At 47.6% G+C, this 27,093-nt stretch overlaps 1 protein-coding gene across 4 annotated transcripts; it reads left to right on the forward strand.

The window, feature by feature from the left end:
• The first annotated feature begins 9,371 nt into the window (after nt 1-9,371).
• GOSR2 (golgi SNAP receptor complex member 2) lies at nt 9,372-26,604 on the forward strand. Of its 4 annotated transcripts, none has more exons than XM_088028214.1 (6): nt 9,372-9,459; nt 15,683-15,747; nt 17,191-17,299; nt 18,102-18,234; nt 20,736-20,876; nt 24,339-26,604. In XM_088028214.1, exons 1-6 carry the CDS (start codon nt 9,431-9,433, stop codon nt 24,498-24,500), a joined length of 639 nt encoding a protein of 212 aa, XP_087884340.1. In that variant the 5' UTR covers nt 9,372-9,430; the 3' UTR covers nt 24,501-26,604. The 4 variants fall into 4 exon arrangements, with proteins under 4 accessions (XP_087884340.1, XP_087884341.1, XP_087884342.1 ...); XM_088028215.1 differs by having other exon boundaries at nt 17,194-17,299; XM_088028216.1 differs by lacking the exon at nt 20,736-20,876.
• The last annotated feature ends 489 nt before the right edge of the window (nt 26,605-27,093 follow it).

A 27,093-nucleotide genomic window follows, 5' to 3' on the forward strand; every position in this document is an offset into this window, starting at 1 on the left:
CAGCACACATTGATTTGCATTAATTGCACTTCAAGTGCTCAATGGCCACGTGTGGCTAGCAGCTTGTGACAACGCATGGAGCTTGGACTGTGGGGGCAGCACCTTCATTTCTTTTTTCTTTTTTTTTTTAGATTTTATTTATTTATTTGAGAGAGAGACAGAGAGCACGAGTGGGGAGGAGAGGGAGAAGCAGTCTCCCCGCCGAGCAGGGAGCCCAATGTGGGGCTCAATCCCAGGACCCTGGGATCATGACCTGAGCTGAAGCCTAACCAACTGAACCACCCAGGCGTCCCGACAGCACCTTCATTTCAAGGGGAGATAATAACCAGATAGGATGTACCAAGGTATGGCAGGTTAGAAGCCTTGGAGAGGGGCCCAGAGACTCCTTCTTAGAGACTTTTCAGTCTGGATCAGCCTGCTTCACTTCTTGGCATGTTGAAGATGAGGCTTCAGGGATGGTTCCTGAGCTCTGGTTCCCAGACCTGCACTTCTAGAAGCCCTGACTACAGGGCCTTGTCATGTGTGTGTCACCCAGAGGTAGGGAGGTAGGCCCTGGACCGGAATCAAAACATGCAGATTCCAACCCCAGCTAGGCTTTGAACTGTGGGTGATACGCGTAGGTCACATCCTCTCTTAAGGACTCAGCTCCTCTGATGGTAAATGAGCAGGTTGATTGGTTATCAGTTCACTGGTTATCAAGGGCATGGAAGGAAATTTCTCCATGCCTCCCGCTTCCCACTCCACACCTAAAACCCAGAAGACTCAGTGAAGGGCAGAGATGAAAGGGGATGACACAGGGGTTCCTACATGCTTGGGGCAAGCCCATGGGGCTGTAGAATAGAGGACTTCTAAATTGGCACCCTTTGCCAGGTCCCACTAAGTTGCCACCTGCTAAACACCTCCCCCCCAACACACACACACACTGGCCTGCTACAGCTCTAGTCAGTTCATGGATGTATGTTGAGCCCTCCTGTAAGCCAGATCCTCAAAGTACTGCTGCTCAAGGGGCACATGTTGGGGTAAGGCACTGTCTCCTGACATGCAGATGGAGTGATTCCTGAGGACATTCCCTCAAGCCCACTGCCTCTCTAGCCTACATTAGTTGAGCAGATTGATTGAAAGACACTAGTAGGTCTTTGTCCTCAAGAAGCTTATGGTCTAACCTGGAGACTTATTATCCATGGAAAGCCAACACTCCCAGGAGGTGAATGCTAAGGTACAGAGGAAGATGAAGACAAGACGGTAGAGAGGCTGCTACAGGATGGGTGGTCAGGAAGTCGGCTGGAGGAGGGGTTGGGATCTGAGCCAGTTTGGAAAAGGGATAGATCACTTTAAGGAGCCACAGGCCCACAGGTATGAGAGGATGAGAACACACAGCGTGTTCGGACACCCCAAGTGGGATCTGTGCCTCGAGCCCATGGTCAGGCAAGGAAGCAAAGGTTCTGGGTTTGGGAGCTGGAGATGGGCCAGACCAGGAAAGGTGAGTTCCAGGCCAAGGAAATAGTAGCAGGGACACACCGATGGTTCCTGAGCAGAAGACGTGCACAAGGTAGTATTTTAGGCAGGTGGATCTGAAAGCGATATGCCTGGAGAGGCGGTGGGCGGTGGAGAGAAAACTGGAGGCAAGAAATTTACTCAGGAGGTCTTGCAACAGTCATTGTGAAAATAATGAACCCTCGAATCTCATGCAAAACCCTTCGTTTCCCTTCTCATTAATCCTCCTTCAACTCAGTAAAGTACACAGAGTGGGTATTATTGTCGCCGTCTAACAGAGAAGGAAGCGGAAGCTCAGAGGAATGAGTTGATTTGTCCAAAGAATCAAGTTCAAAGGAAAATCAAACTCAGGCTCTCTGTATCCAATCCTGAAGTCTTCCTACTACCCTATGCCTCCATGGTCCAGGAAAATGCGAACCCAAAAGGAGGAGATCCAGAGGACCAAGGAAGGCTCTTGGGATGGGTGAAGTATGTTCCGAGGAAAGCGGAATTCAGTTGAGCCGCACATCCCTCGGAAGTTGCCACACTTACCTACCGACCAGGTACACCTGCTCCAGCTGAAGCTGCCATGCCCTGGCTGCTGGCTAGTGAGGCCTGAGCGCAGGCCACCCACCACGTAACTTTGGGCACTTAACCTCCCTGAGGCTTGGTTTCCTCATCTGTAATTTAACATACCTGCCCACAAGGGGCTTGTAAGGAATGAATGAGATCATTAGAGTCCAAAGAGCAATCTCTCAGGCAGTTCCTCAAGTCTGAATTAAGCCAATCTCTTGCTCCATGTGCTGACCCACAGACCTCCTTGTCCCCCGCGATGAACCGGGAGACCACCACCCTCCCCCTACAACCACTCGCAACCTCCTGCTTCCTCTGCCTTCTTCAGACCTCCTCTCCTCCCTAGGATACCTGCAGCACATACAGCCTGCTCTGTGTGACCCCAAAGAGCCGAGCACTCAGAAGGTGTTTCTCTAGTCTGGCAGAGGGCCTCCTAAAAACTGTGCTGATCCCCACGAATGCCTAATGACCCTGGGAATCACTTAGCAAGAGGAAAAGCCAGACCTTTGCCCTGGCTCTGTTCACAGGTGATGGGGTTAATCGGGAATTCTCTTTTCCTTGCTCAGGGCTGTCGGTGGGGGTCTAGTTCCCCGATGACCTGGGGACACATTAGTCAGTGATAAGTGGGGCTTTCCAGCCCCTTTTATCCTGTTTACAATACATTGGCTCTCCTTGGACAAAACCCTGCTTCCCCCACCTTCCTCCTGGCTGTTATGTGCTACATGAGACAATTTGCTGATGGACTGTCCATGGAGGGCAGCTTCCTTGGACCCCCTCCCCACCTCCCACAGCACCCGGGGCAACATCCCCTCCACCTGGTGGGTCCTGGAAGGAGCCACAGATGCTTGTTTTTCTTAGCTCATTTCAGCCTCTGAATTCAGAAATGTCATCCTTTCTGTCTGCTCAGCTTTAATCGAAGGGGTTGGGGAGCAAACCCAGAGGCGGTGAGATTATGTTTCTCTGGCTTTGGAGAATGCCTAGGGTTTTGTTGCTGTCCAAAGCAGAAGCCATCAGAGGTGTCTTAACTTCTCTACGGCAAGGCCCTCTTTGGGTTGAATGGCAGGATGAACCAACAGCTCCCCGGGGGGCGGTGTGTGGTTGCAGCCTGGACCTAGCTCCCCTATCCCACAGTCAGCTTGGGCAAGCAAGTTCGTTTCTCTGAGGCTCAGGATGTTTGTCTAGAAAACCGGGGTGGCAGTGCTGGTCCTGCCCCCTAACCAGGTAGTTACAAGCACAGAATGAGAACCTGTTGAGAAAGTACTTGGGGAGGAGGCATTTTGTTTAACACTCTGCACTGGTTGCAAGTGATGAGGCTTTCAGCAAGAATGGCCCCTCTGGGGGCGCCTGGGTGGCTCAGTCAGTTAAGCGTCTGCCTTCAGCTCAGGTCATGATCTCAGGGTCCTGGGATCGAGCCCCGCCTCGGGCTCCCTGCTCAGCGGGGAGTCTGCTTCTCCTTCTTCTTCTACTGTTTCCCCCACTTTTCTCTCTAGCCTTCTCTCTGTGTGTCAAATAAATAAATAAAATCTTTTATTTATTTGAAATAAACAGCTGTGATGCAGCTGTTTCTAATCGCCCAAAAGTCGACCCTCAAATAATTCTGGGCTTCCGAAATGGCAGGCAGGTGGAATACTTCGTAGAACGAGTTGATTAAAACAGAGTCCACTGCAAGGCAACAGATACTCAGCAAGCACATACCTTATACCAGTCACTGAGCTGGATGCTGGGGAGGCGCAGCCGAGAAAGCCCCATCTCCCACCCTCAGCTGGTGGACACAGAACTGGGACACCCGTGACAAGTGCTAAATAGGAGCACCAGGTGCCGGAGCAGCACGGGGGAGGAGTTCCCCTCCAGCCTGGGTGTCAGGGGTGCTCCCCAAGGGAGGTGAAACCAGAGCTGAGACCTGAATGAGTGGGAGTTAATCGGGCCTGAGGCAGAGGGAAGGATGTTTGAAGCACAGGGAATAGTGCATGCAAAGGCAAGAGGACACCAAAGCCCTTGTGAGAACAGCTGCAATCACGTTAGTGAGGATGGGGCGGGGGGGAATGGCCAGGGATGTGGTCAGTAAGGAAGGCTCTGTCTGCCAAGATAAGAATTTTTTACCGGGTTCTGTAGGCACCAGGGAGCTATCAAAAATCCCAATGTAACTATGACAGCAAATCTCTGTGTTAGAAGATCACCTGGGCATCATTCAAGAAGATGGTTGAAAAGGGGATGGAGTGGTTGAGGAATGATGGGGCCACTTGATGGGCTCGCATAGTCCGGTAGGGGAAGTGAGCTGGTATAGTGGTGTGCGGCAGAGGTGGGATGGACAGTAGGGGCAAGGGGGCTCAGAAGGAAACAGGACTAGGATATGCACCGGGAGGCGGGGCAGAGACCAGGGTTGGGCAGTGTAGGGAGCACTGACAGTTGAGGAGAAGGAACCGATTGAGGCAGCCAGAGACACACAACAGAATAATTTGGTTTCAGAGACAAGAATTAAGTTCCATCAAATTGGACAAGTCAAAAATACTCCTCAGAGGTTTCAAGTTTATCACACCACAAAGGGAACACACAGGCTGATCCCGGGTTGGTGTGCCAAACCCTGGAACCATAGAACGGTGTGGCACCTCTTGAAGCTTAAATAAAAAGAGAGAGCATGAAGGCATCATATTGATTTTCCTGAAATGTTACTTGACTCCATTAGCCAAGGCTCAAAGCCCTGCAGACGTTTCCCATGCATCTTTCCTGTCAGCATCCCAGCTTCATCTTTCTCTACTGCAGCGACCCTCTGCTCTGGCCCAGAGGAACCACACAGACTGCCCGGGACTCCCTCCATCTTGCCAAATTTACCTCCCGGCTTGCCAGGAATGCCCTGCGCCTGCCTCTCCATACACCTTAATCTTTCCTGTTACTTCAAGGTCCAGCTGAAATCTCATCCCTTCTGGAAAGCCTTCTTTCATCATCCACATTCAAAGGAATCTCTTCCTTCCCTGCATTCTGACAGAACCTAATTGTCTTTATGGCATTGTTACCTTTTCATAAGTCCTGTACCCTGTCTCTCCATCTAGATGACAAACTTTTTGAGGTCAGGTATTTATTGCTGTATAACAAACTATCCCCAAATTCAGTGGCTTAAAATGTCATCCAGTTTGCTGTTATCTCTTGATTTCCTGGGACAGGAATTCAGGCATAGCCTGAGTGGGATGATCCTTCAGTTCCATTCTTCTTCCTGTTGAGGTCACTGGGTAGGATTCAGCTGGTGGATAGACTAGTATAGAGGGTACGAGATGGCTTCTCCTACATGTCTGGTGCCTTGGCTGGGAGATCTGGCTCAGCTGAGCATGTTGGGTGGAGAACCTACACATACAGGCTTTCCAGAATGATGGTGTCAGGGTAGTTGAACTTCTTCCAAGGTGACTCAGGTTTACCAGCATGAGTGCTCCCGAAAGCTGGGTGGAAACTGCAAGACTTCTTATGACCTGGCCTTGGGAAACCCAGCATTTCTCTTCTGCCACATTATATTGGTTACACAAGTCACTAAGTCCAGCTCAGATTGAAAAGGAAATGGAATTAGACTCCATCTTTTAATGGGAGCAAAGAATATGAAACCACCTTTATTCTGTAACATGATATAGTCCTAAGATCTGGGCAAGTGAAGTCCCTGGCCCAGGTCCCAGGCCTGTGGGACCCCCTTTGGTATGCTATTTCTGAATTTTTCTAAGTCCCTCTTCAGTGGCTGGGATCATTTTCCTCTGTTTCTCCACTTCGGGATACTGTCCAACCTTCCACCCCATACATGGTATCGATTGACCAAGAGCCCTGAAAAGCTCCAGAGCCCATGCCTGTGGGTTGTCCAGGGCAATCTGACAAGAAAATTGCTTCTGTCTACCAGCACAGTATTTCTTTTGTGGCATTGCACGAGCTCACCCCACCTGAATGGTACTGACTTGCTGATTTGGGGTGATTCCCATTCATATTGGATACAGGATGAGTTCAGGACTCTGGGCTACTGACAGTCCACCATTGACCCTTGGAGCTGAGCCACCTGTTTGGGTCCATGTCATGGCTCTTGCCAGCCTGTGTTCTGACCACAAGGCTGACTCCAGGCTACAACACACCAGAAGAGTGGGGCTGGCAGCATTTTTTGCTCCATGTGGGGCTCCCCACCTTCCCTGGTAAGACTGATTACCCCACGCCCACCAAAGGCTTCACACCACACGTCAGGCAGTCCACCAGAGGTGGCCATGTCTGTCTTCTCTGCTCGAAACCATTACTCTGCCGACTGGCTTTTACAATCAATGTCTTCTCTTTCCTTTGATCACTCTATTGATGTCATGAGCCACTGAGTCAGTCTTAAGTAGGGCTGGGGGAAGGCCATGTATTCCTTGCATGAATGGGACTTCTCTTCTTTTTTCATCCATGCACCTCCAGGCTAGCTACCCTTTCTCCTCTGCCAACTGGTTTCAGTGTGTGGAAGGCAGGGGTGCAATCAACACTGAAAGAGATCATATTCTAGGAATGCAGGAATTAAGGCCTAAAGAATTGAAGAAAAGACATAGTTGGAAGATATATATATATAATATATAATAGCTTATATATGTTATATATTAGATTATTATAGATTTTTACTAAAAAATTCTGAACAGTGAATTATTATTCATCTTTTCCTGCATACCCTGGGGAAAATTTGCCATTAGTGTCATCATCAGTGAAGCATAGTAACAAACTTTGGGTCATGAGTATTCATGTCAGTGTGAAGGTTGATGCAGCATCATGAGTAATAATGTAACTAGCTTTAAAGAAATAAATCAAGACTCAGTTCAGGTATCATCTTCTCTTTGAAGTCCTCTTGAATCCCGAAACTAGGCTGTGTCACTTCTCTGTCGTCACATAGTTCCTAATCACCTCTATTCCACACTCACCACATGATATTCTAAATATCTCTGTGGATGTTTCCCTTCTGTGTAAATGTGTATATTAAAGAAGGAAAAATAAGACAAAATCAAAGAGAGAGACAAACCATAAGAGACTCTTAACTGTAGGAAATAAACTGAGGGTTGCTGGAGGGGAGGTGGGTGAGGGATGGGGTAACTGGGTGATGGGCATTAAAAAGAGCATTTGATGTAATGAGTACTGGGTGTTATATGCAACTGATGAATCACTAAACTCTACCTCTGAAACTAATAATACACTATATGTTATTTAATTGATTTTAAATAAAAAATAAAGAACTTCTATGGCAAGCTGATGGATGTTTTACTCATCTTTGTGCCCCAATCCTTGCATTGTGCCTGATACATAGTATGAGTTTAATGAATATATGTATGAAGATTCATGGAAAAAGACCACTGGACTAAGTGAGGTAGACTCTGGTGAGCTAGAAAACAGTTCTAGGAGAACAGAGGAGAGGTTGGAAGGCAAGCCACCCACAGAGATGTTGCCAGTGTAGATCAATTGTCCAGATGGCTTAGTCATGAAAGAAAAGAAATGAGATAGAAGTTAAAAGTGCAGCAAGATGGAGGGATGGAGTTTTCCTCTCTTTAGAGAAAGCCCTATGCCCATATAAAGACCTAAGAGCCTGAGAAGCAGAGGGGAGGTCCTCTGGACTTCAATATCCTTATCTGCCTTACCCACCTCACTGGGAGGCTGTGAGGTCCAAAGAACAAAATATAGGTATAAAAATTCTTTGAGAAAATTTAAAATTTCTATTCAACCTCTAAAAGCTTCTAACTACCTATAGAATTTTTTAAAAATCTGTAAATAAAAATCTACACGTGACATTTAAGATCCCCCATGATCTGGCTCCAACTTTCCTTCTAACACTACTATTGCCCCAAGCTCCCTAAACCCAGCCACGGGAGGTCTAATGTTCTTTCTCACGATTTTCCTCTTCTCAAGCTATATCCTCAGCTTCAAATGTCCTTCCCTTCATCTCTATTAAGCCAAGAAAATAAACATTTACAGGGGTGCCTGGGTGGCTCAGTCAGTTGAGCAACCGACTCTTGGTTTCTGCTAATGTCATGATCTCACCGTGGTGGGATAGAGCCCAGCGTTGGGCTCTGCTGGGTGGGGGGTCCGCCTGAGATTCTCTCTCTCCCTCTCCCTCTCCCTCTGCCCCTCCTCCCCTGGGGTGAGCTGGTGTGTGCTCTCTCTAAAATAAATAAATCTTTAGGAAAAAAAAAACACATTTACAAAGTGGTTAGCATGTGCAAGACACTGTTAAAACTCTATTGATTCTTAAAAACAAAAACAAGAAACTGTTGATTCTTGAAGGTCCCATTCATAGGCTGATTAGTCCATGAACCCTTTGTGCTTTTCTTCAGAAAAATGGTATTTTGTACCATTTATAGCACTTACTCTACCTGATCATGTAGCTTGAGGGCATAATTAGCCCTCTCAACAGACTATGAGAGATGAGACGTTTGAGGGCTAACTTACTTGTATTCCTCCCCCCCGGATCTGTGCCTAGTAATAGTAGGTGCTCATGAATAAATAAATATTAGAATAAATGGAAAAATGTTAGGGAAAGAATGTACATGGGTGGACAGTCTCTTGGGACACAAAACTGGGTGGGCTCCAGGATACAGGAAAATAAAAGCATCAACTTGTCAAAGGAAGAGGAACATCTCCTCCCTTGGGAGGAACTGCAGATAAGCCTGGGAGGGTGGACACGGGTTAGGTCTATGAGGAGACCGAAGCGTCCAAATCCTCCAAGTCCCAACTCAAATGCCACCTCCTACGTTAAGTTTTTCCTGAATCTCCGACGGGGCCGACCCCAGCTCGGCTCAGTCTCTTTGGACTTTCTCCCTTGTAGATGTTTATTTGTACATTTATCTTACTTCCTTTCCTAGACCGCGACCTCTTCTGAGGGCAAGAGGAACCCGGTTTCTCCCACAAGCACATATGACACGTGGTAACCACTCATTCATTGTGGGTTTATTGGAAGGATAAATGGGGGGGGGGGCAGTAAACGGACAGATTTGACATAGAAGCTTGGGTCAGAAACGCCAGGGAAGAGCGAAATCTCCAGACCCACAGTTTGGCAGTTTACAGTGAAGCCCGCCCCAGCGAAGGGCAGGTATCGGCTCTGAGGACCTCACGTCAGTCCTCTCCGACTGCCCTTGCCAAACGCCTGACTCGATGCTGAAGATCACCCCCTGCCAAAACCTATGCTTCCTCGCCCCCAACCTGCGGTAGCGCCTCTGACTACACTTAGCCTTCTCGTCCGGGCCTCTTCTCCCGTTGCCCTCCTCCTCTCTCGCCACAACCACTAGCAGGGCGCGCGTGGGGACAGCCCTGGTCGGCAGGAGGGGGCGGGTCCCCCGACCGGAAGCCGGAAGCCGGAAGCGGGGCTGTGAGGACGTGTTCCGAGGAAGCCAGGGCCGGACCCGGCGGGGCCGGCGACATGGAGCCGCTTTACCAGCAAACGCACAAGTGAGGGCCGCGTCGGGGCACGGGCGGGGGCGCAGCCAGGCTAGGCGAGGCCAGATCCCCTGGCTGGGGCCTTGGGGCGTGCGCCAGTGTGGAGGCCGAGTCCTTCCGCCGGGGCGCTGCCAGGGGCAGCTCGGAAGCGCTCAATCTCTGGCGGGATGCCCAAGTCAGCGGCGGATGGAGGGTCCGGCCTGATGCGTGGGGACGTTGGGCCGGACGGCTCCTGGGATCTTCGAGGCCGTGACTACCTGCTAGGTAGACTAGGCGAAGGGAAAGTCACACCTACAGATTATAATACTTTGTCCAGCACTTGCCAACTTGATGTTCTGGGTTGGTAGAGCTGGTGGGGAGTCAAGGCCCCTACACATAGTTTACTATTTACTTGGAACAGTCAGGGGACGTCCGAAGAAAGATCTAAGGTGTGACAGGATGGGATGGAGGGTAAATGAGCAGTACAAACGGAATCTTCTTTAACAATTTGTAAAGATCCATCATTGGACTAAGGTCGTCAGAAAAGCTTCATTGTAGCTCACAGTTCCTAAATGATGTCAGCCCCTACTCTTATTGACACTGATCTTGTTGCTGCTACACTTTTCCCCCTTTTATTCTGATATGGTTTATACTAGAAACCATAATGATGGAGTGTTTGGTTTGGGTGAGTGAAGATATAGAGCCTACTTTGTAACGGTATTAAAATGACAGAATTTGCTCTCACCCTGGGATCCTCAGTCTCATATAAAAATTATAGGAAGGGGCTTTAAAAATTCGACCTATGAGTCAGTTGGAAAAGGAATGACAGTTCTCATGTTGCTAAGAAAGGGCAGGTCTTTTACAGTGTCTTTCCCCACAAGTACTGAACCTGGGAGTTCTGATTCTAGACTTCTTCACCTTGTTTTTCTGTTCTATAAAATGTTAGTCTGGGGCTAGTCAAACTTCCAAGCTCCTTTCAGCTTCGTAATCCTGGTGATTGAGTGTCTTAAAGAAGAAACACACAATTCTGTAAGCATCACCAATTAACTTTTGCAATTGCCAAAATTAATGATTGTAGCTGAATTGACACAGCAGTAACTGAGCATATGAATTGCACTGGAACTTTGAACCCAATTTGTGGTTATCTCTTGCCATGTCCCTGAAAGTACATTGAGATTAAAGTTATGTATCTCGAAAACTCCTGAACTGCCTGAGCAACGAGTGAAAAAAAAAAGATGAAAATCAGAATAAACATCTTACACTTAAATAATACTGCATTCGGATGAAATTTGTAGAGGGGTAAGTTGCCAGGCTTCTATTTTTGGTATTCCAGTGGTTGTAAAGGTGCCCATACTTGTCCCGTATATTGTCCAGCCTCATTCACCTTATTATCCCTAGAGATTCTGATTCATTAAGTCTGGAGCACAAGAAGCTCTATTTTTAAAAAGCTCCCCAAGTGTTTTTAATGAGCAGCTGGGTGTAAAAACTATTACTTTATCTCAAGACCAGTTTTTCCTTTTTTTGATTTTGCCTTCTGGTGGGAGGCTAATTGTAGTAGAGGCAAAGTCAGGGAGATGAGAATGACCAGATGGTTCCTGCTACTTCTAACTAAAAACAACCGCAAAAGTGTGTGTGATGCTATGTAGGTTACATAGCAGTTTCATACTGCATTTGGATCTCTGAGCCTTTAAATAATGGTGATTATTAGTACCCTATTTCACCTAAGACTGAGGTGCCAAGGAGTTAAATGACTTGTTCATGGTCCCTCAACCACTACATAGTGGAACCAGAACTTGTAACCAGTATCTTTTAACTCCAAAACATTCCTGCTCACAGTGGTCAGAGGCAGCGTGGATACAAAGTGGTGTTTATGAAGGGGGATGACGGTAGTTCCATGGACTTTTATACAAAAAGCAATTTCATTCTAAAATTCTTCCTAGATCTTCTACATCTTCCACAGACTTTTTTTTTTTAAGTCAGCAACAGTGACTTGCTATCAGATCTCTCTGCTTATTTATGTTATTACCCAAGCCCACCATGACTCCCATGCTGGACAAGGCTAGGACTTCTGGTTTCTAGTGTCCACACCCCCAAGTCATACCTTTGTATCACCTGTTCCTTATTGGCTTCAAGTGTGTTGTCTGAATTCCCAGTTCAGTTTAAAACAGATTTCCCACTTGGCATATAGTAGTTCCCACCGTGCCATTCATACTTGCTTTGTTATTTTGCATTTACTTCCTCTCAGACATGAAATGTAGACATTGGAATCATTTTCTTGACTCTATCTCTCCTAGTTCATTCTAAGCATAGATGGGAAAAGTCAGTAATGTTTCCCTACAACTAAAGTTTATCCATTTTAGCTTGGAAAATAGTAAAAGCCACCTGAAGGGTGTTTATAGGTTGAGTGTTGCCATCATCTCTCCCTCTGTCCTCATAGAATTTAAGATCTGAAAGTGGGGGTGGTGGTGCCTGGGTGGCTCAGTTGGTTAGGCATCTGACTCTTGGTTGCGGCTCAGGTCATGGTCTCAGCATTGTGAGATTGAGCCTGGTGTTGGGCTCTGCCCTGGGCATGGAGCCTGCTTGGAGTTCCCTCTCTCTCTCTGCTGTACACCTCCCCCCCACTTGCGCACATTCTCGTGCACACGCGCGCGCGCTCTCTCTCTCTCAAGAAAATAAAAAAAAGGGACTGGCAAGATCTTCCATTCCAACACACTTTGGTCAGGAAGACACTTTATAAAACCCAAGACAGTTCATGTACCCTGTGTTTAAGCATGCAGGAGCTCTTGTTTTTCTTCCTTTTCTTGAAGAGAGAGAGTCCATAATTATTCTCAGGGTTCTTTTCGTGGGGGAGGGGCACACTGCGCTGAAATCCGTCATCTTGAAATTTGCATCTTTTGGTTCTGGATCTCCCTTAAGGAGCAGCGGTGGAGGACAAACCCGTTCCTCTTCATATGTGTTAACTCTAGATACTTGAAGAGCACCAGCTGCCCCATTTAATTTAGGGTTTTTTCCCTTTTCTTTCCTCAGAGGCTTACTATCACTAGCTCTTTCAACCATTCCTCTTTGTGACTTGAGTTCTAGACTTTCCCAGTCATCTTGTTCATCCATCTTCCATTAGGGGAAGCCTTTAATAGACAGTGTCCTTTAACAGATGGCTTCCAGAATGAAGTGCCAGTCGATATTGTACATTTGACTTTTTTTTAAAAGCCTTAAGTCAAAAGGCTTTTCATCCCTGACAAATTTCATCTTACTACTTTAGCCTAAATGAAAAATGTTCATACTTGTTTTGTGGTACAATATCCTACCCATTCATTATAGTACAGAATCATATGCAAATTTCATAAGTGTAAGTTGTTTTTTTGTTTTTTTTTTTTAATATTGAACAAAACATAGAGCCAAAGGTAGTCCTGTGGTAGAATGCTGGGAATCTTCCTGACATCCCTTGGGTACCGTCATGTAGCCCACCGTGAAGCCCTCATCCTTAAAGTTTAAAATACCTATCAATCCAATGGGAGAAATGTGATATCTCATTATTTTTAATTTGCATTCTCCTGATGACTAGTCAGGTGGAGTGTCTCTTTATATACCTATTGGCCTTTTGGGTTTTCTTTTCTTTTTTTTTTTTTTAAGATTTATTTATTCATGAGAGACAGAGACAGAGAGACAGAGAGAGAGAGAGAGGCAGAGGGAGAAGCAGGCTCCCAAGGAGCAGGGAGCCTGATGTGGGACTCGATCCCAGGACTCTGGGACCATGACCCGAGCCGAAGGCAGACGCTTAACCATCTGAGGCACCCAGGCGCCCTGGGTTTTCTTTTCTGTCAGTTGCCCTTCGCCCATTTTACAGAAGTGCTTTGTTTGACTTTTCCTATTGACTTGTAGCATTTTTCTTAAATATTCTAGACATTAGCCCTTTCTCATCTGCTCGAGGTATTTTCCAGTCTCTGCCTATCTTTTTATTTATTTATTTATTTATTTATTTATTTATTTATTTATTTAATAGTGCCTTTGCTGTAGAAAAGTTGTTTCAATGTAGTCAAATTTACCAGCCTTGTGGTGTTTGAGGTTTGGGGGATAGTTTTGGTTATTGTCTTGTTTAAGAAATTCTTTAACCTGAATCATAATACGTACTCCTGTGTTTTCTTCAGAAAGTTTTTTTTTATTTAAATTCAATTACTTAACATCTAGTGTATCATTAGTTTCTGAGGTAGAGTTCAGTGATTCATCAGTTTCTTCAGAAAGTTTTAAAGCCTCGCTTTTTTCATTTGGGCTTTAAACCATCTTGAGTTTATTTTTGTGTATTATGTGAGATACCATCTTCTGCGTGGGTAACAAACTGAGCCTTTGGCATTGATTATAGTCCATTCTTTTCCCACTCATTTATGTCATCGAGTCCCCAAACACGGAGGACTCTTTCTAGCCTCTATTCTTTGCTCTTGAGTCAGCGTTGGGGTCAGGTTTGTCTGTCTGTCTCTGCACTGCTACCATATTGGTTTTATTATTACGGCTTTGTAATAAGTGTTCATAGGAGGTGGGACAGGTCATCCCTCTCATACTTAACTCAGAGTTGTCTTGGATATTTTTTGCCCCCCACCCCTTTTTTATTATGTTCCTGTTCCTGTCAATAATGCCACTAATTTTCAAATTTGCTCTATGAAGCTACTGTTGAAAATTTACCTCACTGTCTACATGCAGGCCTTCTGTGAAATCCGAATTCTTCTTTCCTTCAGTGTTGCTATGCAGTCCTCTACTGCTGTTTCTATGGTAACCCTGATCCAGATGTTGGTTAAGTCAAGCGGCATCCCTATATCTACCTCCAAATCCCCACGTGCCCCACTCTAAACTATCAGGACTTACCTACTGGGGTAGCAGTCCGGTCCCTCCATCTCTAGTAGTGATTTCTAGTTTCCTCTCATGGCCATGGGTCTCACCCAGGTACACTCAGAGTCATTAGAGAGTTGGCCTTCCTTCTGGTGCCATGGGTCATGTTTGGAGGCTACAGGAAAGCCCTGGCAAAGACAAGAGGAAGTTGAAACCAAATTTGGGCTCCTTTGCTTGCATTGGTCAATTTGGGTTCACAGTTTGTGGTGCTCATGGTGGAGGTTGGCTGCTGATGTTTCCCTCAAGGGTTGAAGATGATGTAAGAGCTCAGCAGCTTCCTTCCCTGTGCCTCTAAGGCATAGAGGCCAGAAGCACCAGGAAGCAGTTGTCAGGGGCAGCATAAGCAATATTCCAGGCCTGATCACAGAGGCCTGCTAGGAAGGGCTCCGAGGGTGATCTTGGCCAAGCCCAGGGGAGCCTCCAGAGAGCGCTCTAGGGCCTGATGTCCGGGACCATGCTAGAGGTCCAGGGTATGGTGTTGCATTTCCAAACGAGATAGCAATCGCCTGGTATTGCCAGGGAGAGGTGGTTACCAAACAGGAGATCCCTATCTTTCAGGACCTTCTCTGATCATTTTCTGCGGCTAATCGCCTCATCCCTTCTCCCCTCGGACCCCAACTCTCTTTCAGGCCGGCCAGCCTGCTTGTAATCCACATGACGTGCCTTTTTGCGTATCATTTCCTTCATCTCTTCCCTCACCAGATCATGTCTCCCATCTTCAAAATGATCTTCAGAACTCGCTTCACCCCACCAGTTTCCCCCAGCTTACTCTTTTATGTTCTTGCCTTTCCTTGACACCACCACTCCTCAGCTTCCTTTTTGTTTACACTAGTGTGTCTGAGTGCTCTCTCAAATCTTGGGACTTTTCATGTCCCTCTGGCCTGTCATTCCTAATTACATTGTTTCTCAAGGACAAGGATTATATCTGTCCTGCCCTTTGACTCTCCCTAGTACAGACCAGCACTCAGCACATTGGGTCAAAGAACAGAGAGTGGGATTGGCTGGGTCCAGATTGAGGTTTATCACTTGCTGTGTGACCTTGAACAAGCTACATAACCTTTCTGGGCTTCAGTTGTCTTATTTACAAAATGAAGATGATAATGGTCCTTTCCTCGTGGGGTTATTGACTTTGCAGAATGTCTTAGATGTGGCAAGTGCTCAGTAAATGCTGCCTGTCGGTATTACTATTCATATTCGTGTTAAATTATTAGAAACCCTGCCAAAACATGTGGCCTAAAGTGCCACTTACAAATTTTACAGTTCAGCGATGCTGTCAATTTAAATCGGTTACATGTTGGCATCAGAAAACGTGTCTTTCCTGGCCGAAACACTGTTGATTACTCCTGTCTCGCTCATTTCCTCTCTCTTCCTTTGATAGGCAGGTCCACGAGATCCAGTCTCACATGGGACGCCTGGAGACGGCAGACAAGCAGTCTCTGCACCGTGAGTAATTAACTATGGAGACCAGAGTCCTTTCTCTGATGACACCATGCTAATGGGCTGGGTTTCCTGACCGCGTTTCTGCCTCAGGGGCTTAATGATTCAGCGCAGAATGAGTTCTGTTGTTCGGGTGGACAGAAGCACCCTCTGGCAAAGTCGCTGACTTCCCTGATTGCACCCTGTGGAATCCCACCAGTCGTAGCCCCGTGACCCCTCCGCTCAACCTGACATGGCCCTATGGGAATGGACATTCTCTCCTCCACCTGTCTTCATATAATTACCGAGCCCTTAGAGGACTGTGCTCCATACCAACTCAGAGATGTTGAACTGGAATCGGTCATTTCTTCTGAGCTGAGAACTGTGGCTTTTTTAGGAGGATTATTCAGAAACGACTAGCAATATTAATTAGTTTAGTTCCCACACCGTGATTTCTTTGGAGAAGAGCTCTGCTTTTTGTTTCATGGTTTCTTTGCCGTTGTAAGGAAAGGTCCTCTCTCGGAGCTGGTCAGACAGGCACCACTGGTTCCCCACACGCTGCGGAGGCCACCCCCTCACCTCCCTGCCGGGCTGTCAGCACGCCCGATTCTGACCACTCGTGCCTCCTTTCCACAGCCTCAAAAGCATCTCTGGGTTCTGTGCCCACCTCGTTCTCATCCAAACTGTATATCAGCCGTAGGTTGGACAGGTCCACTGTCATGTCTTTCTGGGGCGAGAAGCAGTCTGGGTGCCTTTCTTCTCTGCACAGATTAGGGTCCAATCGGCTCTGTTTGCCTTCTGAACACTCCCATTGTCATATGATGAATAATGGAAAAGCGGTAATTTCAACTGTTTATCAAAAGGGATAAGGAAAATGAGTGTATTTATCATATCTTTATCTCTGTGGATTCTTTCCTGGGCCTTTCCTAGTGATATTTGGTCTATTTTGGGGACATCAGCGTCAGCCTGCCCATTCTTATGGAAAGCCTTAAGGGAGCGCTTCTCTGTGTTTCACACACTAATCTTCCCCTTTGCTTTTTTTTTCTTTTAACCTCATTACTGTAGGGAATTCAATTGGCAGCCTTTTTACTAGATATTTATAACTCGTATCTGAGAATAATCTCAAAGGAAAAGAGACCTCATTCTGTTTCAGAAGATACTGCATTTTGCTTAAAATATTTTGTTTCTAAAGGCAAGAAGTTTATTTCTACAGATTTATCTAGCTTTTTTAAAAATTGGCATTGTTATGGCTTTAACAGCTACGTATATGTATGTGTTTAGAACAACATTTACAGAGTACTTAGTATAACTTGAATTTTTTCCAGTTACTCACTAGTATATGTGTTTTTCTCCTTTTAAAATGTGTTTCTTTGAATTTATTGGATATGGAAAAAAGATGTGTTTAATGTATCCTTCTAATTTAAGTTCGCTGTCTCTTCCAGCAATTATTCTTTTTTCTCTTTTGTGCAGTAGTAGAAAATGAAATCCAAGCAAGCATAGACCAGATATTCAGCCATCTAGAACGTCTGGAGATTTTGTCCAGCAAGGAGCCCCCTAACAAAAGACAGAATGCCAGACTGTGAGTGCACTGACACCCTCAGCCCGTGAGGGCTAGCCCAGGGGAGGCTAGCGAATATTCTGAAAGATCCATTTACACATTGAAAAACGAGACTCTGTAAAGATAAAGTTCCCCTAAAGGGCACGATGCCATTTCACTGATGCTTCCTCAAAATAAAAACCCTGTGAGGTTAGTGGCTCAGAAGCCTCATGTCTCCTTACGTTGGGTCATTTTGATATTGCCTGCCTACTTGAAGCCTACTGCTGTCGGAGAGGTTGGCTCTGGCCTTTGGTTCCCGCTGCCTTCTTGGGTTGAAATGAAATCTTGCCCTTAATCACTTCAGTCAGTCTGTTTATAATGAGATGCCAATCTTACGTTTGATACTCCCCCATGAAATTAAAATGAAAGCCCCCTCAACACCTCCACCCCAGCCCCTGCTCTCAAAAGTTTTATGAAACTTTGTTGATGCTTTACTCGAAAGATGCCCTTGGGCTTCTTCTTGGGAAGCGATATAGTCCATGGAAGGTCAGGGAAAGGTCCTTGAGCCTGCTTCCTGTCACCTGTTGCCTGTCATGCATCCAGACTCAGAGACCAGCAGAGCTTAAGTAAAGCTGCTGGAATCTCGTGGGCTACCACCCGACTGGAACCACAGGCTGCTGCTTTTTTTTCACCATCCTCGATCAAAATCAGGAGATTCTGTTGGAGATATCGCGAAGCATTGTCGGGAGAAGCAAGGAAGCATCTTCCTTGAATACAAAGCCTGGCCACTGCAGCGTGCTGCCTTGGGTTCCTGACATGTAGTCTCTCTCTCCATCAATTCCAGGCGTGTTGACCAGTTAAAGTATGATGTCCAGCACTTGCAGACCGCTCTCCAAAACTTCCAGCATCGGCGATACGCAAGGGAACAGCAGGAGAGACAGCGAGAGGAGCTTCTGTCTCGCACGTTCACCGCTAACGTAAGCCAGGCTCCGGGGTGGGGATCTGCAGGTACCTGGCAGCTCCCTGGAGCTGCAGCTGGGGTCTTGGAGCTTCATCCTTTTCGGGGGTGTCTGAAGCCGACCGAGGAGGAGGAGACCCACTGGAAGTGACAGTGGCCTTCGTGCATTGCCGCCAACACTAGACCTAGACAGGGAATCTCTTTGGCGAACACAGAAGCCCGAAAAGGAAGCAGTTACACTGAGGGAACGGGCAGAGGTGAAAATGACCTGGTTGGACTGAGAGGTGGAAGTTCATGTGGTGGAAAGGTTTTTTTCTGATCAGATAGAGACACGATGATGAGAACGGAGACCATTTGTCAGGAGGCAGCGTTCCAAAGCTGCCTTTCGGCGCTCAACATGGCTCTGTGTCTGTAGCTCCAGGATCGGATGCATGAAAATGTTTTTGCCTCGAATCTGAGCAGCAGTTTGGAGGAATTTGTTAACAGATATTTTGTTTTGGATGGATTGCTTAACTTTGAGCCTGTTTGAAAGTGGCCTGTTGGCTTGCATGTTTGATTTGGGGGACACCCTTGGCCCTGCCCTTGGATCTCGATAGGATCATTTCCTGCACACGGCTATAGAGCACATTGGCCTTTTTCATGTCCTGCATCATATATTTCCACCAAGCGAGGTGGGTTTGGCGGCCTTTGTTTTGTTTTGTTTCGTTTTACAGAGAGGTTCATTTTCTAATGAGGTCTTAGCGTTCTGAGCCTGCCGTTAGAATTCAGATCAGTCCACATTTCACAGAGGTTTGTCTCTTTGCCGTGTCCCTGCTGGCAGTAAATTTCCCTGAGTATTTCAGAATGTGCCTGCATAGATTTTGCTTTTCTAGGGTAAGTAGTCACATATCAGTGGTTAACAATTCAAAAGTGTAATGAGGATGTGCTGGTGGTAGAGCGGTAAGCATAGTTCCTTTCCTTTTTTTATTTTTATTTTTTGTAGTTTCCAGGTTTTCATAGATGCCTTTCAAAAGCATAATGAACTATACAACACACTAAAAGGTTTGTGGGCTTTTGATAGTCATGGCATTGGGTATTCAGGCCTGTTTTAGGCCAGGGACGATCACTTAGAATTATTTTGTTTCTTATCAGCTTGGTGTGGTGTGGAGCACACGGTGCCCTTAGTAAAAATTGACTTGCCAAATGAACTACTTGCTGGTCATTCTGTGAGCTAAAACTAGGATACGTTTTTCCGAGTGATGATGCCCCATTAGCTATTAGAGGGTAAGAAAGATTTGTATATAAAAGGCATTCTGCAGATGCTGGTCAGATGAAGAGAAGTCGCTCATTGATTCATTCAAACGCTGGGGTCTTTCGCCCCCCTGAGCATTGGCCATGTGCAGAACACTGTTGACTATGCTGAGAGTAAAGCTTGGGAAAAAAGGCAAAGCCGGGGCTCCTCCCTGGGAGACGCTCCTGTGTGAGCCGCAGGGACGGAGAGCAGGTGCATGGGAAATGATTCCGAACTTGTGCAGCAAAAAAGAGGTGGTTTAGCCTCTTGGTGGTGATTGAAGGAGGTGAGAAGGGCACTGCTTGCCAGGCTGAAGAGTGTGCCATGGTCAGGAGGCAGGAAAGCGGACGTACGGCCAGTCCCGACTGGCTTCTGTATACAGCCCCCTTTGGTGTAAACTTAGAGCCCCAGGACCAGTCTCAGGGTTTGTCTCCACTGGGTGGTTAAAGAGGGCAGGCTCCTCACTCAGTAGTGAGATGCAGGCCCCGCTGGACTTAGCAGCTCTGCCTGATCTCAGACAAGCTGTTCCACCTCTCTGGGTTTCAGTTTCTTCACCTCTAAAATGGGGACACTGTAGTAACTACGTCGTCACGTTAGAGTGAGGATTAAGTGAGCTTAGGGTAATGCGCACACAGAGGGGAAAGCACTTGATCAGTGTCTGTTTTTCCCTCCCTTCCTTTCTTTACAGCCGTTTCTTGCCCGCTTAGGAGAATTGTCATTCAGGCTACCATTGGGCCTTCCTTGGAAATGGGCTCCTATATCCTGAGTCTCAATCTAATGGCAGGGATAAGCTGTAGATAAAACAGCTGCAGAACCAAAGCAAACCTTTAATACTAATGTGTTAAGGGAAAGCCAAGGAGAGGAACACGTGGACCAAGCTAAGTTCATAGTCAGGGAAGTAGTCAGAGAAAGCCTTTAGGAGAAGGCCAGCGAGGCCTTGAAGGCCTGATGTTGTCTGTCCTAGGCGGTGGTCATGGTAGAGAGGCAGGAATGAACGGGCCTTGTGTAGCGGGACTTGTTTGCAGAGTGCCAAGTCGGAGGGAAGTTGCTCTTCCTCTGAGCGAACAGAGGCCACCCCAGGTCTTGGCTTCGCTTTCTCCTCTCTATTAGGTTCCTCTGATTCTTGCACCATTCCCTCTGGCTGTTCCTCTGGCTTGGCCTTGGCCAAAAGGCAGAGCGGCCAGATGCGGTAGGACCCCAGGAGCTGACCAGCCAGCAGAGCTAATCCAGTGCCTGCGTCTCTTTCACAGGACTCTGATACCACCATCCCAATGGATGACTCGCTGCAGTTCAACTCCTCCCTCCAGAAAATTCACCACAGCATGGATGACCTCATTGGAGGAGGGCACAGTATTCTGGAGGGACTGAGGGCCCAGAGACTGACCTTGAAGGTGGGGGCCCTTCTGGGGGACAGGGAAAAGGCCCTTTGTTTTGGCCTCATCCAATGGTTTGGTACCTGCGTTTACATTGTGGTTCCGTATCCTCACATTTTGAGATTTCGATGGAGTCTGGGATCCTTCCTATCAGAGCTGAATTATTGTGAGTCCACGGGTCATCACACTCTCTTTGCCAGCAGTTATTTCTTGTGCTTGCAGGGAGGCATAATTTAGCATCTCTTGGTGTCTAGGTCTTTTTCCATTTACCGAACCTGTCATGAAAGTGACTGCTACAAAAGGAACCAAAAAGACCAAGAAATTCCACAATTTCAGAAATGACAGAATCCGCGATTCCAAGAAGGCAGATGCGGCTGTATGGGGCACCTCCCCTTCCCATGGCTTCCCGGAGGCCCCCCCCCCCCCCCCCCCGCACACACAGACCGCCTTGGAACCGAGACCTTTTGTGCTCCTGTAACTGAGCCCCCGTGGGTGGGGTCTTAGGGCCGCCCTGGTAGACCGGCAGCAGACGGCTTCTAGAGCACCGGCTGTTGACCCACAGCACCGCTAGCACTCTCGTTAGTCACAGGTGTTTCTAGAAGCCCTGCCCCATTGGCTGAGACTCAAACCTACCCCCACCCCACCCCTAATCCTGGGAGTGGTTTACAGAAACATTACACAGATTCTGATGTCAGTCGTGGTGTTTCAGCCTCAGCCCTTTTCCTGTATCAGCCCTGTTGGATAATGGGGTGTGGGCTGTGCCTATTATCAGGGTGTGGTCCCCTGTGAACGAAGCACTCCCAGCCACTGAGCTGTGAGAAACTGTCAGTCGGAAGTGTGAGCTTTATCTTAGTTTTTGTTGGACCACGTTGAGCCTGTCAGCTCCGCAGGACTTCGGTACGTGGCTGGACAGCCCCTGCCATCTTTACTAAGGAGAGGGTCGGGCGAGCCGTGAGGGACACTTGACCTCCTGCCACTGGCCATGGTGCTTCGGATGGTCTAGAAGTGTGGTCTCTGACAGCTTCACAGGTGCCCCTCTTTCCAAGAGGCCACCTGCCGTAGTCTCAACTGATAAGTGATGACTCATCTGCCCTTTCTTTGGAAAACTGTCCATATCCCAGAAAAACAGTAAAACCCTTTTGTTTATTTATGTTAGAGAGTGTGCGCAAGAGCAGGGGTTAGGGGGAGCTTGCAGACGGAGAGGGAGAATCTTCAGCAGTCCCCATGCCCATCAGGGGCTTGATCCCATGACCCTGAGATCATGACCTGAGCTGAAATGAAGAGTTGGGACACTTACCAACTCAGCCCCCCAGGCGCCCCAGTAAAACCCTTTTAGAATAAGACTCACCGTACTGCACTAACGTCGACCTAGTGGGGATTAGTTAGAGCTTCTTGTGAAACCCAGTGTTCATTTCCCAGCAAAGTCTGGTGTCACGGGGGAGTCCAAGCAGCATCTGCCCCTAGGCTGTACCCAGAAGGAAGCACCGGGAAGCCTGAGAGGCGGGTGGGTTTGCAATGTGAGTTTTCTAACACTTTCCTCCACGCACCTACCACTGCCTACCTTCCTTTTGTCTCCTGATGCCCGCCACCCACCTCCCACCCCACTTCCGTCAGGGGTTTCTCTGCCTAAACCATTGGAAAGGAACATAGAGAGCATGAAGGAACTGGGCCGTGATTTGGAGAAATTTGTGTTTGGAAAGGAATACCTTTTTTTTGAAATTTATGTTAATTTTCAGGTGATTGTAGAAGCTTGCTACTTGCACTTTGTACAGTGATGAAATAATCTGCTCTCAGAGCTAAGCAGACTCTTTAGTGAGAGCCTAAATTTTACCATCACTGTCGTGGAAAAAACACATCTCTGGCCTCCTCTGGCAACAGTTAAGTTGGACTTGAGAGATCCCTCTCAGGCTTGTTCGTCATTGCCTGGGCTGAACCCAGGTTTTGAATTCCTGTCCTCATGTCGTTTTCACTTCTGCCTCTTCTCTCTTGCTCGTTAATGCATCGTTGGTTTAAAAAATGCACGGAGGGCGTTAGGCTAGGTGCCATCCGTAAGGAAGCGGTGGGTGGTGTGTGTGGAAGTAGGTTAGGGTCTGCCCCAGGAGTCATTTATACTTGTTACTTCGTAAGAAATTGAGTGTGCTTAAAAACAAAACTTAGAAAGCAGAGAGGAAGGGCACGCTGGGTGGTGTGTGCTGTTGATTTAGGAGTAAAATAACCCTTTGGGTTTTGGTGGCGTTTATGTAAGGGGTGGCTGTGTTGGTGTGTGTCCTTCCATGTCACCCACGTCAGACCCTCTGGTAAACATGGATGTTGACCCACACGTTACACACCAAAGAATCCCAGAGGTTTCTACTCTACAAGGTGAATGGGCTGACAGCCAGGATTTCGGAGTTAGGGAGCAGAGGAAGAGTTTTTTGATGTTGCCCTTTCAAAAAAAATACATAAAACATTCCAACATCAAAAAATTTTCTTGAGGTATAATGTCCATACAGGTGTACAGATGTAATTGCCCGGGTCATTGAATTTTGGCAGATGCACACCCCTTTGTAATTCACACTGCTCTCCAGACAGAGACCATTTCCATGGGCCCTGGACAATCCCTCCTGCTTTTGCCAGCCAGATGATTCCTCCTTCCAGGGAACCATTGTTTTGATTATCTCACCATAAAGTAGTTTTGCCTGTTACTGAACTTCATTTAAATGGATTCGGAAGCGTGGCTTCCTCTCAGGAGTGTTTTCCAAGCTCTTTCATATTGTTCATGTCGGTCATTAGGTCCTTTTTTTTTTTTTTAAAGATTTTATTTATTTATTTGACAGAGAGACAGCGAGAGAGAGAGAGAGAGAGAGAGTAGGGGGAGTAGGAGAGGGAGAAGCAGGCCTCCACTGAGCATGGAGCCCGATGCGGGGCTCGATCCCAGGACCCTGGGATCATGACCCAAGCTGAGGGCAGCCGCTTAACCAACTGAGCCACCCAGGCGCCCGGTCATTAGGTCCTTTTAATTGTCAAGGAGTATACCCATCATGCCGATTCACTGGACATTGTTTACCCATTCTCTGGTTGACGTACACCTGGATTATTGCCAGTGTTTGGATATTCTCCTGTGTTTTCCATCAGAAGCTTTATGTTTAATTCTGTGATCCATCTCAAATTCATTTTTGTGCATAATATGAATTGAGGGTCTTCTCACACACATATACGTATATGATACATAGGAGACGTGTGTGTGTATACATGTCCATGATACGTATGTGAGCTAGAGTCCATTGTTCCAGCACATTTGTGGAAAAAACTTTTCTTGCCTCCCTGCTTTGCTCTGGTACCTTAATCAAAAGTCATTTGACCGTAAGCGTCGATCTATTTCTGATTAATGCTGCATTTTATATGCTTTAGGCATGACCAGGAGACTGTCTGTTGGTAAAGTCCCATTCCTTGGCAAGACGGGTTGATCGTTGTTTTTCGTTCTCTGCTTGTCTGCCCCAGGGGACTCAGAAGAAGATCCTCGACATCGCCAACATGCTGGGCTTGTCCAACACCGTGATGCGGCTCATTGAGAAGCGGGCTTTCCAGGACAAGTACTTTATGATTGGTGGGATGCTGCTCACCTGTGTGGTCATGTTCCTCGTGGTGCAGTACCTGACATGAGCCAGCCACGCCCCGAGGCCACCATCGTTCCCACGAGTGAGAGTCTGCGTGAAAGCGTGTGCGTGAGCGAGAGAGGGGGGCCCAGAGGCTGCCTTCTGAAATGTATGCCCTTCTTAACTGTGAAGACCACTTGGAAGTAATTGTGATCTGTAACCTAGTGGGAGTTTCAAACCTGCTCTGTGTTCTGTGATACCTTGGAGGGGGGAGTTAGTGCCACCACGCTGCACGGCGCTTAGGCAATGAAAGAAGTACCTGTTCTCTTTCTCTCTTTCTTGCCCTCACTGGGGGAGGAAGTGACGGTAAGGGTAAGGGAGGAAGCAGGAAGCAGGAAGGAGAGGATGGCTTTGCTGGTTTTGTCCACATAGCTGCCGCGCACCCTGGGAAGCCTTTCATAGTGAGCCTTGCAGGTAGGACCGTCCACTTGGTCATCATCTGGCCTTTCTGGCCCCTAATGGGTAGGTCAGAGCAGAAGCAAAACGGAGGAGGGGAAAGAGGCCTTCTTTCCCTACATCATTGTAACAGATGGATTTCCATGCTCTTGGTACTAGCTTCCCCCATCCCCCAGGGACATGCAGATGACTAACTGCCGATACTTGTCACCCTTCCCTGGAAGCAGCTACCTAGAGGAAACAGAGGCACTGATGCTATTGCAGACAGCAAGTAAGATTTTCCACATTGGGGTGTTGGGTGTTGCTCCTTTCTAAAGTGAGGCCAGTATTATTCCCTGAGAATGTTTGGTCTTGAGACTGAAGACCCTAACACTGATTTTTTTTTTCCAGTGGTTAATAGAGTGGGTGGTTTCTGCAGTTCCAGGACTGCAGCCTGGCATCATGCCCAGGCCCTTGGTGGGCCTTTGCCCCTGAGAAAGTCGCTGTATGCGGAGGTTAGTGTTGTGTCCATTAAAGCGTCTTCTGTAGTGTTAGCGTCTCTGATTCTCTGGCTGTCTTCCCTTCCCTGAAATCTAGCAGCTGCCAGCCAGGCCCCCATTCTGCCCAGCCATTGTGGGCAAGCACCACCCTGGAGATGTCCCTGGCGTCCTGTGAGTCTCTGTTGTCAGGGACCGGCACCTTTTTCTCTCTCTGGCCAACCGTGGATCAAGGCTGCACCAGGACCTGGTGTATTGTGAAATTTATTGTAAAGCCAGCCTCTGTGTTGTGAGTGAGCACTGCAAGTTCCAGAAAGACCTGGTTGGCATGTGTTTTCATGTGTCACAGGCCCTACCAGCCCCTAAGCTTACTAGCCTTGTGGCAAGACATAAAATAATACTTGGAATTTCCCGGAACTGGAACCCGGGTCAGTATTAATCCACCTGGGATTTTCCTGCCTCACCTGCGTCCTATATGTGTTTTTTGTCACCTGGACGGTCACCTGTCTTCTCTTCCTTTTCTGTGTGTGTTCCATTCCACCTCCCTTATTTACCTCCCACCTGTTTCTGTAGCAGTTTTGTTGTTTTTAGGCGTACCTTCTGGCGAATGTGTCTTAGTTGTCACAGATTTTCAACATGAGTTTCCCCTGGTACTGATTTCACACTTGGTGGGCTATTGCTCCTACCCCTCTGTGCTAACCGAGGGCCCTGGATTTCCAAGGAAAGGGGGATCTGGGACCCCTTCATAAAAGGGTTGCGGGTCCTTCCAGAGTGAGAACGGTGGCCTGGAGGGGAGACAGAGGAGTCTGGGCGTCTTCAGACCTAGGTCTGACTTTGGGGAGGTGAAATTTCCAGCACCTTCTAGCTCCCCTGCCCGCACCGGGATCTTAGCAGTCCATAAAAAGAGTTCCGTAAAATGGATTTTTAAACTGCACAGATCCAGTTGTCCTATCCCTTGGGCATCTAGGGATCCTGCCAAAGAGCACCCTTTAGAGGAAGGTGCATAAGGAACAACTAAGCCATTTGGAGCTGGACTCGGGGCAGGGGTGGGTGTGGAAACTCCCCCAACACCCCATCCTGCATGGCTGATGTGATAGATCTGTTTGTTAGGTACACCAGCGTGCTTCGACACTTGCCCTCCCAGTGAGCGCTGGTCTTGGTGAGCCAGAGGTAAGGCTTTCTGTCCTGCTGCACTTTGAGAGCCATTCTCCCGACTTTGTAATAAAAATTATGAAGGCAGTTTGTGGGTCTCTACCACCTGGGGCTAGGAAACAGCCCCCACAGTGTGTCTGGAGACCCAGAGGCACTGAGATGGCATAAGCTGGCTTTCAGGGCCTTGTGAGAAACACACCTTGGCCTCACTGGGTGCTCCTGTCTCCACAGCACCCCCCCCCCCCCCCCCCCCCCGCCGCCAGAGCCTAAGGAAGTGGTCCAGGCTAGGGAAGGAGCACCCTCTAGTGGAGCTGGGGTGAAGCCTTAAGTCAAGCAGGTGAGAGAATCTCCAGGGGACAGCATCTTTGACCCTGTACGGGATTTGGGTGTGCCTGTGGCAGTTGAAGACAGGTGGGTTGTCAAAGAACTTGGGATTATCTTCATTCCATGGAAGTTTACTCCAGGTGTGACCACTTTAAGAAAAACCAAACTCAAAGACCCAAGTAAGTAGGAGAGTCTTGATTTTTATACGAGGCTTCACTGCTGGGATTTCCCAAAGTTTTTGCCCTGATGAAT

Source organism: Eumetopias jubatus, unplaced genomic scaffold (assembly GCF_037043125.1).
Source record: "Eumetopias jubatus isolate StellerSeaLion01/CBP00866 unplaced genomic scaffold, mEumJub1_p1.0 scaffold_10, whole genome shotgun sequence".
Lineage (NCBI taxonomy): Eukaryota > Metazoa > Chordata > Mammalia > Carnivora > Otariidae > Eumetopias > Eumetopias jubatus.